Here is a 15,583-nt window from a genome sequence, read left to right as displayed (position 1 = left end):
GGGTATTAAGGTAATCCAAAGTATGTGTCTCTGAAGATGCCAGCCACAGCAGGTGAAACATCAGGAGAAAATGCTGCTAGAACATGGCCATACAACTCAGAAACTACACAGCTCGGAAACGACACAAATCCCCTGAGCAAAGGTGGATGAATGTTTTGCTTTCTATCTCTTTGCAATACTCTTCCCCCAAATTAAAGATATAAACTGAGCCCTATGCAGTGGTTCTCAACCTGTGGGTTCCCAGATGTTTTGGCCTTCAACTCCCAGAAATCCTAAACTGGGAGTTGTAGGATTAAACTGGCTGAGATTTCTGGGAGTTGTAGGCCAAAACACCTGGGGACCCACAGCTTGAGAACCACTACCCTAATGCAAAGTCATCCTTTAAAAGGGGAGAGTATTAAAATGTTTTTTTAAAAAATCTGCTTCCACTTATGTATTTGATGCTTCCATCCATGTATTTGATGGCATGCATAACACGATAACATTCCAAAATCTGGAATATCAAAGAATCAACAGGATGGTGGACTCTCAAAAGACTTATCGCTGAATGAGTGTGAAAAAATCTCTTTATTCCTGCTTCCAAAGCAGTTTAAATAGCACCAGCTAGACCAAGCATGGGCAAACTTTGGCCCTCTGGGTATTTTGTGCTTCAACTTCCTCAATTCCTAACAGCCTGTCTACCAGCTCTTAGGAATTGTGGGAGCTGAAGTCCAAAACACCTAGAGGACTAAAGCTGGCCCATGTCTGAGCTAGACCTTGTTCTAGGTAGACCTCAATCCCCAAGTGACAGGTACCAGGTCAGGAGGTGTTACTCTAATGAACTGCCTTTTTATGCTATAGTGATCGACCAGTGTGGGGAGGACAATGGTGGCTGCAGTGACTATGCCAACTGCACACAGATTGGGATTGATGTTTCATGCAGCTGCTTATCAGACTATGAAGGAGATGGCTACGTCTGCAGCCCTATCGACAAGTGTGCAGATGGAAATAATGGAGACTGCAGTGAGCATGCCACTTGTATCAGCACTGGTCCCGTAAGTATGCCTTGAGGAAGATTCCTTCTGCCCAGGGGTCATCAACAGTAGAAACTATGTTGAAGTGAAAACTGGGTGATGGCTGAAGAAATATCGAGGGAGCTCATGTAATCCCTTTGGTAGGCTCATCCTGGTGGGCTTTTGTAATATTTCCTCCCCATGGGATAAGAAGTGGAGAGGTGAAGCAATAAGAGGATTTCTCCTAATCATTCTATGCCTATGCTTAATGTGAACCCCATGTACCATATGATAGTTTTGGAGACAATTTTGGGCAACACAATAATAGTGTGTGGCTGCGTTTAACTACATTTTTCTAAATCCATTATTTAGGATGATTGTTACAGTCTATATTTTGCTAAAACTAGCAGCTTTTCTCACCAAAAGTTTCAAGTATAAGGAAGCGCTGAGGAAGGAGATCCGTCATCAGCAATTCATCAACATATCCTTTTTAGCAGGGAATACTTAGGTCATTTCAGACTCAGCAATTATTCTAATTTTGGAGCGAGCAAGGAAGCTGCCACTGGTCTATAACCTTCTGAAAACGATTGCAAATATGCTGCAAGCCCATGGGAATGTTTGTAAAGTACATTTCCTGTATTTCTGTATCTTCAAATAGTTGAAAGTTATATTTTCATCATATAACATTCATGTGGCCCTCCAAATGTTGTCTGAATGCTGCTTTCAGCACCCCTGATCAGCATGGACAATGGTAAGGAATGCAGGAAATGGCAATCCTATAATATTTGGAAGTGTTCATGATGCCCATCCTGAGGCAGAGACCTCAAAATACTTTTTTCCTTTGTGGTGTGATCTTTGTGCTTGATATTGAGTCATTTTTTAATGGTGATGTTTGATGTCTGCGTATTTTTGTGGAAAGCTTGTGACCTTCTTTCTCTTTGGCATGATGCATGTGTTCTTTGGCCTTGCAGAATTCCCGGCGGTGTGAGTGCAAATCGGGTTACGTTGGCAACGGAGTCCAGTGCTTAGAGGAAGCCACCCCTCCCATTGATCGTTGCCTGGAAGAGAATGGGCAGTGCCACGCTGAAGCTGTCTGTACTGACCTGCATTTCCAAGGTACCAGCATTGGCTCCTGTCATGTAAACTATGATGATGTTATGGGATGATCTTTGTTCAGACTCTATCATTAGGTAAAGCAAGGCAGCCACCCCAGATAAAAGAAAGTGCAGCAAATAGTCATTTATTTTGTTTGGCCTAGAGTACAGTGCACATGAATTTGAGAAGGGAGGTGCCATTTTGCCTCAGGAAAAAAAAATAGTTTGGAGCACATTGCCTTGCCTTATGCCACACGTTATTCGACTATATGGGTCCAGGCGGTGGAGGGGATTACTTAGTGTTGTATGGGATTTCTTTGACTAGCATAAGGAGGGATATCCACAGTCTAGTTAATTCTGAGATGAAATGTCCACACAGCATTGAGCAATGGTTTGTAAACCAAGCCCTATGAGCAAGAGCTGAGGAAGGTGGGTATATTTAGTGTGGAGAAGAGAAGACTGTGAGGTGACATGATAGCCATTTTTAAGTATCTGAAGGGAGTGTGTGCAAAAGAATGGAGTACAGTGAAGCCTTAGTATTCACCGTTGTTTGCTTCCAGGATCAAAATCCATGGATATTCAGCTTCAATTACAGTACATACAATGGCATAATAAAATCATGCCCCTTATTTAAAATGATAATATCAAGCTAAACATTTGTTGATGTGTCCTAGTAAGTATTTTGGACATTAGAATGAATTCACAGATATACAAGGATGAGAGGTCCAAATAACTTTTTCTGATTGGCCCATAATCGTTTGTGTTGTATTCATGCCAAACTTTCTTCTGTCCCCAAATCTGACCAACATGTGCAAATGGAATAAGGACTGAAATGAGTATTGTATCTCATTCTCCAGATAAAACAGTTGGTGTCTTCCACCTGCAGTCTCCTAAAGGAAAATACAGCTTCACCTACCAAGATGCTGAAGCCAGCTGTGGGGCCGAGGGGGCCACGGTGGCCACTCTTCAACAGCTTTCGGCTGCTCAGCAGGTAACAACGCAACCAGGGTCTTGCTTAGTGGCTTCACCTCCTTTCACAGCTCTAATCATTACCTTCTGGAAAACCCCAGGCAGTGGCTGTTATTTCCAGTTACAACTTTGAGAGTTATTATCGGGGGGGGGGGGGGGGGAAACAATGATTCCAAGCCCTGATTCATATTGCCTTCTAGTTGGCTTGAGATATGCAACTCTTCTCCCATCACAACACTTTTTGAGAAAAAAAAACACAAGGTTTGCGTTTTTTTTTATTAGCGTTTTGGGTCATCTGCCTCAAAAACCCTTCAGTAGTCCTATTGGATGGAAGTCCCTAGCTACTCTTGCTTCAACTTGAGGACCCAAATGTAAAACTGTTTCAGAACATGATCCTATTGTAGATGTTGATCTATTTTTAATGACCCTGAATGTAAGAGCAATGGAACTTGTTTCTACACAATGCCTGGCATGTGAGTGATGACACCATGCAGATGACATGCAAAGGAAATGAAATGCTACCCTCTCCAGGCCAAATGGCACACAACAGCTTAACTGATGTTCAAACACAGTGGGAAGATGGGTTGCCGTGAGTTTTCTGAGATGTATGGCCATATTCCAGAAGCATTCTCTCCTGACATTTCACCCACATCTATGGCAGGCATCCTCAGAGGTGTGAAGTCTGTTGGAAACTAGGCAAGTGTAAATGTTGCAGTTGATCATCCTGATTAGCATTTAATGCCCTTGTAGATTCAAAATCTGTCTGCTTCCTGCCTGAGGGAACATTCACACTTGCCTCAAACAGACAAGAGTTCTTTCTCCCACCCTGGACATTCAACAGATATATAAACCCCACTTGCCTAGCTTCCAATAGACCTCACAGCCTCTGAGGATGCCTGCCGTAGATGTGGGTGAAACGTCAAGAGAGAATGCTTCTGGAAAATGGCCATACAGGCCAGAAAACTCACAGAAACCCAGTGATTCCGGCCATGAAAGCCTTTAACAACATACTGGTAAGATGAATTGTGATGAAAGATGTAAAAACATTAAGTGGTGGGCAGGCTGAAATACAGGACAGGGCAGGGGATTGGACTGGATTGTCCATGTGGTCTCTTCCAGCTCTGATTCTATGACATTAATCAAAGTCCCTCCCTCCTTCTCTTTCTTCAGATGGGTTTCCATCTGTGCATAGTAGGTTGGCTTCATAACAGAACCGCAGGCTACCCAACTGTGTACCCAAGTAAGAAGTGTGGCGGGCATCGTGTGGGAATTGTGAGTTATGGTTATCGAAATAACATCAGTGAGCAATGGGATGCTTACTGCTACAGAGCTCAAGGTGAGAAGCTTAAATATGAGTTGAATATTTTCTTTTCTAGTAAGTAATAGTGACATGCAAATTTCTGCAAAAATTGTAATGTTATATTGCCTCCACAGGCCGCTACATCTAACTCTTGTTGTTTTCCCTGCCAGATGTGCGTTGTAGTTGTAAAGAAGGGTTCATTGGAGACGGCTATACTTGCATTGGAAATGTTTTGACAGTGCTGGGCCAGTTTGCAAACTTCTCACTCTACTATAATGTAAGTGGTAATTTCATATGCATGCTTCAATGACAAGGATAGGCAACCTCTGCAATTTAGGAGCTTTGTATATTCAAGATTCTTGGATACGTGAAGTCTAAAAGATGGCTAGTGAAATGAGCTAACTACCATAGTTGTTGATGTCACTCAAACTCAGTACAATGAACTATTTTTAAAATGTATATTAAAATGTTTCAATTCTGGTGGCATTCAATAAAACCCACCTGACTAATTTAAAGCAGTGGAAATAATCTAAATAACTTTGAAGGACTAAGGAAGCTTAAACGTTCAAGGTTTTGTATAAAATGAATTGCGCTGTTAAAGTTTTGTGGTCAACTATGTTTTCACTTATTATAGAATCATAGAATCATAGAGCTGGAAGAGACCTCATGGGCCATCCAGTCCAACTCCTGCCAAGAAGCAGGAAAATTACATTCAAAGCACACCCAACAGATGGCCATCCAGCCTCTGTTTAAAAGCCTCCAAAGTAGGAGCTTCCACCACACTCCAAGGCAGAGAGTTCCACTACTGAATGGCTCTCACAGTGAGGAAGTTCTTCCTAATGTTCAGATGGAATCTCCTTTCCTGTAGTTTGAAGCCATTGTTCTGCATCCTAGTCTCCAGGGCAGCAGGAAAAAAGCTTGCTCCCTCCTCCCTACGACTTCCCCTCACATTCATGGCCCTCATCATGTCTCCTTTCAGCCTTCTCTTTTGCAGGCTGAATATGCCCAGCTCTTTAAGCCACTCCTCATAGGGCTTGCTCTCCAAACCCTTGGTCTTGGAATGGCAGCAATGTTGTCAACCAATTGGCCTCCTAAAGGAGGGTGCTCCATAATGGGGGTGCCCCATCAGAGAAGACCCGCTCCTGTGTCCTCCCAAGGCATAATGCCCTGCAGACGGGGCAGAAGGGAAGGCCTCTCTTCTGCTTTTCCTTGGCCATGTGGCCTCCCAAAGAACTGGGAAACCCTGTGGAGTAGATTGTAGGCTACATGGGAGAAAGAACAGTTAGAGAGAGGTGTCCCTTTCCCTCACTTAGAGCTCTATCACACTATATTGTTAAAGCATTGCATTTCCACTTTATCTGCCATAAGAGCATCCTGTAGAATTCGGGGTTTGTAGTTTGGCGAGGCCCAGGAGCTCTTTGGCTGGCAGTTCTAAATATCTCACCTTAGACTGCAAAACCCAGGATTCCATAGGATGTTACCATGGTAGTTAAAGTGGAATAATAGCAGTTTAATAGGGAGCTCTGGCGTGGACTGGTCCATGAAGTCATGAAGAGTCGGAGACGACTAAATGACTGAGCAGCAGCAGCATGGCATGTTAAGGTCCTTACACTGACAGGAAGACTACATAGCTAGCGACCTCTTTGTTCTTTTTATTTATGGGGACATTTTGGAAGAAAACTGTTTATGTGTGTGTTGAGTCTATTCTTTAATGCATATGACCATTGGTTGGAGCATTAATAAATTGATTGAGTCTATCTTTTACGGAACTACTTATGGGTGTAATTTCAGTTGGACACATTGATACTAATAGGCCAGGGCTGGGAGAGGGTAGAATTTTTAATCATATTATTTAACTTCCAATTTCATTTTAGTTGTTTGTTTTTTTCATTTTCAAAAGGCTTGGGCCAGTAGGGCAAAAGTGTTAAAATTTTGGCTGGTTTTGAGAAGTTAACCATGAGGTTTGCTTCCTCTTTTTCAGCTGTTATTGGATCATGCCAATTCCACCCAGGATGGAGCAGACTTTTTAGATTTCCTGTCTACAGACACCACTTACAAAACCCTTTTCATACCTTTGAACTCTGGCTTCAAGGAAAATATGGTAAGAGCTGTAGAACAGACACATTGACTGTAGTTGTCTTAGCATTACATCCTTTTTCACCGGTATAATCTTGGAGAGGAGGGGGAAGGTGGAAGGTTAAGTAATTTTATAGTTTATAATTAATAATCATCATTATGCACCATAAGAATCCTTCAAAGATTCATTCATTAGAGCAAAACACCTGATATTATCATCAAAAATAATGAAAATATTGTTCTCCTTAGGAGAGTGAAGTCTAGAAGAAATGTTGTGGTTTTAATATTTATTACCTTTTCTTATGGAAACTTGGGAATTATAGTTCTAGAGCAGTGGCTCTCAACCTGTCGGTCCCCAGATGTTTTGGCCTTCAACTCCCAGAAATCTTAACAGCTGGTAAACTGTCTGGGATTTCTGGGAATTGTAGGCCAAAACACCTGGGGACCCCAGGTTGAGAACCACTGATCTAGAGGGAGTCAATATCTGCAGCAGTAGCTGGGAATTCTCAACTTTTACCAAAGAGGTATTGTAAAGATTCTTTAAGGGAAGTCTTGACAGAAACTATATAGCTTAAACATTGTGTCTGTGTGTGTGTGTGTGTTTTCCATAAAGTTCCAAAGTAGATTTTCAAGTTTAGGGTAGACTTTCTCATGTTCCCTGTCCAAGGAAAGCCTGTGACATCAGTTAAGTAAACAGTCCCTTTCTGTGCACCAGCTAAACATGTCAGTAATAGATTTGCCAGAAAATAGCATTGAAGAGGATCAACAGACATATACCTACTCACATTCCAAAGCTTTAGCTAAAGACATGAACTTAAAATAGTCTTCTCCCTTTGAAAATAGATCCTTTGATCTAACTATAGAAGGAATTTTCAAGGTAGGGTTGAACAAATATAAAGCGTGTGTTTAGTTTCAGAATGTGATTTGAATTGACTGCAAAAGAAAGGCAACTGATAGCTCAAGCCACACAGTGTGCTAGTACAAGGAGAGACTCATTTTAGTGCCAGAACTGTCCAAACAGAGGGAAGAACACGTAGCCAGCTTTATGCTGGGCTTCATTCTGGTTGAGGAGCCCCCGGTGGAGCAATGGGTTAAACCCTTGTACCAGCAGGACTGCTGACCGAAAGGTCAGTGGTTCAAATTTGGGGAGCAGGGTGAGCTCCCATCTGTCAGCTCCAGCTTCCCATATGAGAGAAGCCTCCCACAAGATGGTAAAACATCCGTGCGTTCCCTAGGCAACGTTCTTGCATATGGCCAATTCTCTCACACCAGAAGCAACTTGCAGTTTCTCAAGTTGCTTTTGACACACACAAAAAATTCTGGTAAAAAGCCACCTACTCAACATGTAAATACAAAATTAAACTGCCCTTGCATGACTTTGCTTTAGTGTTTCAATGAGCCCTTTGTTTGCCAAATACCTGGTCTCTTTTCTTTATCAAGCTCACCCTTGCAGTAGCATGATATAGTGTTTTGAGTGTTTTGCTAGGACTCTGGAAACTAGGGTTTGAATCCTTATTCGGCCAAGGAATCCCACTGGTTGGCCTAGGGCAAGTCACACTCTCAGCCTTAAGAGGATGGGAATGGCAAATTCTCTCTGCACAAATCTTGCCAAGAACACTCTGTAATAAGTTTGCCTTTTGATTGCTATAAATCAGAAAAGACTTTAAGACACACTACAGCAAATCTTAATATCCATATTGAGGTTGCTACATTTTTTCTGTAGGTGAGATTTTTTCTTTAATTTTCCATGTGGGCTAATGACTACTACTCCACAAGTCACTGGTTATATGCGTGCTAGTAATGACATTCTGTAGGAAGACCATGCCCAGTCTCTACAAAAAAAATCTGCCCCAATTCTGTATGCAGAGCTTATAATACTTTTTGTGGTTCATAGAGCTAAATAGTTGGCTAGAATGCAGTTGGCTATAATTTTTTTCTCTTCCTTTTTCTTATCAATAAAATCACCTTAAATGGATCAAAAACCTCTGTTTGTTTTCCCAGTCTTTAACACTGAATGACTTGAAGCTTCATGCATCTGTGAGTGATGTATTCTTCTGGAGCGTCAATCTCACAGTTGGCACTGTTATACCTTCCCAAGCAGGATTTAACCTTTCCATCACAGATTCTGGGAATAACACACAGTACCCCGTAAGTATCTATACATAACTGGACAGACACGCTATTACATTTTTCCAGGAAGACCTTGATAATGTCTAATTTGAAAATACCCCTTTTGGCTAATTGCTTCATAGTTTTTAAAACTGTTTGAGGCTGTGCTTCATTGTTGTTAACTCTGAAGGCTGTTGCTGTTGTTTCCATGCTTGCTACTCAGGATTTGAAGATGATAAACAATACAGTGATCGTTAAATGGGATATTATGGCCTCCAATGGGATTATTCACGCTATCCAGACACCTTTGAAGGTACCTCTTCAACGTCGGCTGCCTGAGCAGGTTCGTCACCCAGCTTGAAATGAATCCACTTTTTATTCCTTTCCTCTTCGATGGCATAGAGTTTCCAATGCTTGCTCTGTGGGAAGGATGGTGCTTTGCAAAGAAACAATTAAGGTGTTATTGTTTTCAAATAATTGGTATCCATCCCATCTGTGAAATACTGGGCAGCATACAGAAAAGTAAGAGGAACTTCCTTGGGCAATACATTTGTACAGCCACTCCTGAGAGTTAAGGGCCCCACTCAAGTGGTATGGGATGGCCGAAGCAGGCCAGATGAATTAAGAGTTTGAGGTAGGCCACTTTGCATGAATAAAAGCAACCTTTGATTCGCATGAACATAACTGGATCCAGCCTTCTGTGGGAAAATACAGAATGATAAACAACTGATCAGGGATAATAATAGAGTCACAACCTAGTTGAAATTCTGCACATTGAGTTTATTTATTTATTTATTTATTTATTTATTTATTCCGAATATTTCTACCCCGCCCTTCTCCCCGAGGGGACTCAGGGCGGCTTACACAACTGGTAGGATCACTACCAGTACATAATACAATAAAATACGAGTAAAACAGTTAAAATAATTAAATAACATAGTAAAATACAATATATAAAAATTTAAAACAATGCAACACCAAATATATATACCAATCATCCATCAGACCTTGTGCAAAACCTTTATCCGATCCATGTCAATGCTAACTGAGTTCATTCATTAAACGCTTGCGCGCATAGCCAGGTCTTCAGCTTCTTCCTGAACCCCAAAAGGGATGGAGCCTGCCGGATGTCACTGGGGAGGGAGTTCCACAGCCGAGGAGCCACCACCGAGAAGGCCCTGTCTCTCGTCCCCACCAGCCGTGCTTGTGAGGCCGGTGGGATCGAGAGCAGGGCCTCCCCGGATGATCTTAAGGTTCTCGTGGGCTCATAGGAGGAGATGCGTTCGGACAGGTAAATTGGACCAGAACCGTTTAGGGCTTTGTAGGTCAAAACCAGCACTTTGAATTGGGCTCGGTAGCATATTGGCAGCCAGTGGAGCTGGCTTAGCAGGGGGGTAGTACGCTCCCTGTAAGCCGCCCCAGTTATTAATCTGGCTGCCGCCCGTTGTACTAGCTGGAGCTTCCGGGGCGTCTTCAAAGGCAGCCCCACGTAGAGCGCGTTGCAGTAATCCAAATGAGCTGTAACCAGAGCGTGGACCACCGTGGCCAAGTCAGACCTCCCAAGGAACGGCCGCAGCTGGCGCACAAGGCGGAGTTGTGCGAAGGCTCCCCTGGCCACCGCCGAGACCTGGGGCTCCAGGCTCAGTGATGAGTCCAGGAGGACCCCCAGACTGCGAACCTGTGTCTCCATCCAACACAGGCTGTAACCCTATTCCCTGTTCGGCCCTTCGACTGACCAGGAGGACCTCTGTCTTGTCTGGATTCAGTTTCAATTTGTTAGCCCTCATCCAGTCCGACACAGCGGCCAGACACCGGTTCAGGACCTGAACAGCCTCCTTAGTGACAGGTGGAAAGGAGTGACAGAGCTGGACATCATCTGCGTACAGATGACACCGCACCCCGAAACTCCGGATGATCTCTCCCAACGGCTTCATGTAGATGTTAAACAACATGGGGGACAGTACTGACCCCTGCGGGACCCCACAAGTCAACGGTTGTGGGGCCGAGCAGGCGTCCCCCAATGACACCATCTGGGACCGACCCTCCAGGAATGAGTGGAGCCACTGCAGAACAGTACCTCCAAATCCCATTCCCGCGAGGCGTCCCAGAAGGATACCGTGATCGACGGTATCGAAGGCTGCTGAGAGGTCCAGCAGAACCAGCAGGGACACACTCCCCCTGTCCAGTTCCCGGCGTAGATCATCGACTAAGGCGACCAAGGCTGTCTCGGTACCATGCCCCGGCCTGAAGCCAGACTGCGCCGGATCCAGAAAATCAGTGTCAACCAAGAATGCCTGGAGTTGCGCAGCCACCACACGTTCCAGGACCTTGCCCAAAAAGGGGAGATTGGAAATAGGCCAATAGCTGTCCAATTGAGTGGGATCTAGTGATGGCTTCTTCAACAGCGGTTTGATCACAGCCAATTTAAGGCTCGCTGGAACAATACCTTCCCGAAGGGAGGCATTCACCACCACCTTCACCCACTCGGCCAATCCCCCTCTGGCTTCTCTCACCAGCCAGGATGGGCAGGGGTCTAGGATGCATGTGGTAGCCCTCGCCTCTCCAAGCACCTTGTCCACATCCTCAAGCTCAACCAATTGAAATGAATCCATCAAAATAGGACAAGCAGGTGCTCGTGTTACATCCTCGGAAGCTGCCATTAATATGGTGTCAAAGCTAGAGCGGATCAGAGCGACTTTGTCCGCAAAGAACTGAGCAAATGCTTCACAGCGGGCTGCCGAGTTGTCAGGGATCCCATCTTGAGAGATGGGATTCAACAAACCTCTAACAATTCGGAACAGCTCCGCCGGACGGTTCTTTGCGGACGCAATATTAGCTGCAAAGAAAACATTCTTAGCAGCATCTATTGCCGCGGCGTATGCCTTTAAATAAAGGCACAGCCGTGCTCGGTCTGATTAGTTCTGCTTCAAACGCCACACGCGCTCTAGACCCCTCTTCTTTCGCTTCATCACTGCCAACTCCTCGGTGAACCAAGGAGATGGTTTAGCTCGGGTACTTGAGAGGGGACGTTCCGGAGCAATCGTGTCTATTGCCCTAGTCGCCTCCTTGTTTCAGAGGGCAACCAGAGCATCGACAGGATCACCAACCGAGGCAGCGGGAAACTCCCCAAGAGCCATCAGGAATCTATCCGGATCCATAAGCCTCCGGGGGCGGACCATTTTTTTAGGTCCTCCACCCCTGCGGAGGTTGGGGGGCACAGTGAGTCTAAACCTGATCAGGTGATGGTCAGTCCATGGCAAAGGAGCGATGGTGAGCTCCTCCACACCGCCACCTTCCTCCCATCCCTGGCAGAAAACCAAGTCAAGTGTGTGCCCTGCTCTGTGGGTGGGACCAGATACCAATTGGGACAGCCTCATGGTTGCCATGGTGGCCATGAGGTCCTGAGCTGCGCCAGTCAGGGTGGTCTCCGCATGGACATTGAAGTCCCCCAGCACAATAAGCCGCTGGGACTCCAACGCCAGGCCCGAGACCATCCCCGCTAGCTCAGGCAGGGAGACTGTAGTGCAGCGGGGTGGTCGGTACACTAGCAGAATCCCTAATCTGTCCCGGTCACCCACCCTCAGGTGGACACATTCAAACAAGGTTGACTGTGGGATGGGGCACCTGGTCAGGGGGATGGAATCCTTGTAGACCACTGCGACTCCGCCTCCCCACCCTCCGGATCTTGGTTGGTGCTGTACGGAGTACCCAGGAGGACAGAGTTGGGTGAGATTGACCCCACCCGCCTCATCCAGCCAGGTCTCCGTTATGCACGCCAGGTCTGCCCGTTCATCCAGGATAAGATCCTGGATAATTGCGGTTTTTCCATTTGCAGACCTGGCGTTCAACAGCACCATCTTTAGTCCGGAGGGACCGCCAGCCCGGATATCCAAATTTACCATATCAGGAGACCGTTTTAAATCTACAAGAAATCTCTCCCTAGGCCGAATTAATTTTGGTCTCCTTTTCCCGCACCTCCTCCTCCCCTGAATAACTTCAATGGGGGCTCCTTGGCTAGTGGACATCCCCCCTCCCTCTACATGGCCCCTCTCCCTATTCTCTAACATCTGGCTAACACTGGCTATAGCTGTAGACAAGCCACTCCTTTCTCCCCCCCCCCCCTTTAGGAGTTACTAGAATAAAGTGCACTAAAAAGCTTTGTAACTCCCCCCCCCCCTCCTTAGCTTGATACTAAAGTGCACAGTGCAAAGACAGGGGGGTCTAGTTCATAGGTTCCCATAAAACTCACAGGGAGAGGGGCTCACGGAGAGCTAAAAACAATAATGAGTTGCTTTTATCTCCCAAGTAAATGCAGTGGGAAAATCCTCCTAGTGGAAAAGAGTTAATTTCTGAGTTTCCATGGCCTGAGTGGAGTCAGCTAGTCATGGCTTGTCAAATGATATGCAGGAAGAGGGCTGAGGGGGAAGAATATATAAAGAGAGGCTTGACTCTTCAGCTGTCTGACGGGAACAAGAAGCCGACAGGAATGTGTACTAAGACAGAGCCAAGATAGGAAACCCTAGAATAGAGATAGGGTTAGAGATAACAATGAGTAAGATAAACATAGTCAGATGGAATAGACAGTTTGCAACAGTGACTCTATCAAAAGAACTCAGGAGAAAAGCGCTGCTTTGATTCTAACTTAGTTGTTACATTGCAATATTTATGAGGTCAAGTGCATGTTAGACCTTTAGCCTCTCTTGTTAAGTCAATGAGATATTTGTTTTGTTGTTCTTTACCTACCTCTGGAATGGTTGAAGTAAGAACTGGCCACAAGTCTGCCTAGTGTTGGTCAACATAGAGCCTATTTACTCAACCCCAGGGGAGGCAAAATGAATGGCAGGTGCTCTGTCTGAGTGAACCACTTGGAGAAAAGAGCCATCATTTCCCCACAATATACTTGGGCACAAAAAGCTAATGAAAAGCAAAGGGAAACTTCTTCTGACATTGCCCCTTTAATTTAGAAGTGTGTTTACTATATCGAACTACATGGGTGACTTTGTTTAGGGTTGTATAGTGTATTCCTAAATAATGTATGCATGTTTGCTTTTTAATTAGGTCTAGATTTACATTCATAGTTAAGGACTCATTTCAGTGAGCTAGGATTAACCAGGTTAAAATGCTGTTACCATGTCAAAACAAGAATGCTGTTTTTTGCAGGCTACGGATCATGTAAAATCATCTGCTGCTGTGACAATCGGTGTGAGCATTGTTGCTGTAATAGTGCTATGTGTGGCTATTGCTGGAGTGACCTACTATTGCCTCAAAAGAATGAACCAGAGATTCCAGTTTCGCTATTTTAAGGTATTTGCATAAGGTTCTGTTTGTGTTTCTATTACCGATAAGCGTCAACTCATTTAATATTTTGTTTCATGGCTCATTGATGCAAAATTACTGCAAGATCGTTGCATATATAGTATTGTCACTTGTGAACATAAAAGCTGGCAACATTGCACCCCCAGCAATTATAGGTAGTCATACTGTTCTGGGGCAGGGAGGGGAGAGAGACAAAAGGTGGGATCTTATTGATAGGTCCTAACAAGACTCAATTGTTGAATGTTAAGTCAAAAAATTGATAATTTCTATTAAATGGATTAATGAACATGGTGGGGGGGGGGGGTAAGGAGGGAGAGAGAAGCATGAGTTCAGGAAAGGAAAGCCCATGAAATACAAAACTGACACATAAGCATTTCATGGAAGGTTGACATCTATCATTCAACAAAGAAGTCAAGACAAATGGTAGTCAAGATTAGAACAAGAGTGAAATTCAAGACAAAAGAATGGTTACCAGTTCAGTATTACACTATGTAACAATAGCTGAAAAAAACATTTTCTTGGTTTGAAAGTGTTATTTTCTGTTTAATTGTGCAGTACTTACTTTGGTAGTTGTTATACTCCAGAAACGTTGTCCACAAACTATGTAGAACTGGTTGAGATTTGATGGAATATTAATTGAAAAACTATAGCAAAATGTGCTGTAAGATGTCCCACAAAAACAAAGTTTTTGCAGTTTAATAAACTTTCCCCATGTTTTTATGATCGATCCAATTAGGAAATGACATTTATGACCCAGGAACAAAAATTGTGCTACATAATGTTATGAACTCATGATACTGGATCCCATGGGTAACATGATATATCAGAAACACAACTTTAAGATTAGAAAAAATATGCTTATTTCAAAGTCAATCTCAGATCTTGGTCTTGATTCTCTGCTCAGACATTCAGAAAAGAATGGGAACTAAGATATGGTACCGAGGATTGCACAGGAACCCAAACACTCCCAGACCTTTACTGCAGCCCCAACTTAGGATAATTTTACATCATCCCTGGATGTGATTGAAATTATTTTCTTCCCAAAACAAAAAGCAAATAATTAGAGCACCCAAAAGGAGAGCAACAAACACCCTTTTTTCTTCACTTTACTGAGTGAAATCTAGCATTCAGTGTGTCTTCTGACCTTCTCAGGGATGATGGGAGTTATAGTTCAACAACATAGATACATCTGCAATCTTTCCTCCACCTACAAAGTTTGACAATTCATTCTTACTGATTTACATTTTAGCTTTACTCTTATTTGAGTCAATGATATGAACTAAAAGTCTCAAGACGAAAGTACAAGTTGTAGAGTTAAATTCTCCCCTTAAGCTTAAAGATGTGTTTTCCTCTTTTTGCTTTCAGGCTGAGCTGGAGGATGAAGAGCCTTCTTGGGAGGAAAGGAGCCCACACTTGGTTTCCATTCCAAATCCCATTTATGGGGCAGACAGCTCAATCTATGAGCCATTTGAGGTAACGTACCTGAATGTCATATTATGCTGGAACATTTGTCTTAGGTGTAGCTGAATTCTATTACAATTTATGAAAGCAGGTTTCCCTCCAAATTTCATCCACTTGTACATGTGATGTTTAAGTTGGTTGAGGTGTATGAGCTTAGACACTGCAAGATCCCTGTGGCATCTGTTAGCATGCAGACTCTATTAGTACAGTATAATGAACTGGCTTTCCCATATTACAAGAGTACAGGGAGTACAGTGTGTTATTTT

General features: G+C 43.9%; 1 protein-coding gene across 1 annotated transcript in view; it reads left to right on the top strand.

Annotated features, from left to right (window-relative positions):
• The window catches only part of stab1 (stabilin 1), a 135,753-nt gene that overhangs the window by 119,386 nt on the left and 784 nt on the right, over window positions 1-15,583 (top strand). The window contains exons 59-68 of the mRNA XM_008105146.3: window positions 841-1,034; window positions 1,964-2,108; window positions 2,944-3,077; window positions 4,226-4,391; window positions 4,526-4,632; window positions 6,337-6,456; window positions 8,433-8,579; window positions 8,764-8,883; window positions 13,701-13,844; window positions 15,222-15,329. Coding sequence (XP_008103353.1) covers window positions 841-1,034; window positions 1,964-2,108; window positions 2,944-3,077; window positions 4,226-4,391; window positions 4,526-4,632; window positions 6,337-6,456; window positions 8,433-8,579; window positions 8,764-8,883; window positions 13,701-13,844; window positions 15,222-15,329 — 1,385 coding nt within the window. The remainder of the gene's footprint in view (window positions 1-840; window positions 1,035-1,963; window positions 2,109-2,943; window positions 3,078-4,225; window positions 4,392-4,525; window positions 4,633-6,336; window positions 6,457-8,432; window positions 8,580-8,763; window positions 8,884-13,700; window positions 13,845-15,221; window positions 15,330-15,583) is intronic.

Source organism: Anolis carolinensis, chromosome 2 (genome assembly GCF_035594765.1).
Source record: "Anolis carolinensis isolate JA03-04 chromosome 2, rAnoCar3.1.pri, whole genome shotgun sequence".
NCBI classification, from domain to species: domain Eukaryota; kingdom Metazoa; phylum Chordata; class Lepidosauria; order Squamata; family Dactyloidae; genus Anolis; species Anolis carolinensis.
Note: the sequence above shows the minus strand (reverse complement) of the source record. Positions and strands in the feature narration are given on the sequence as shown.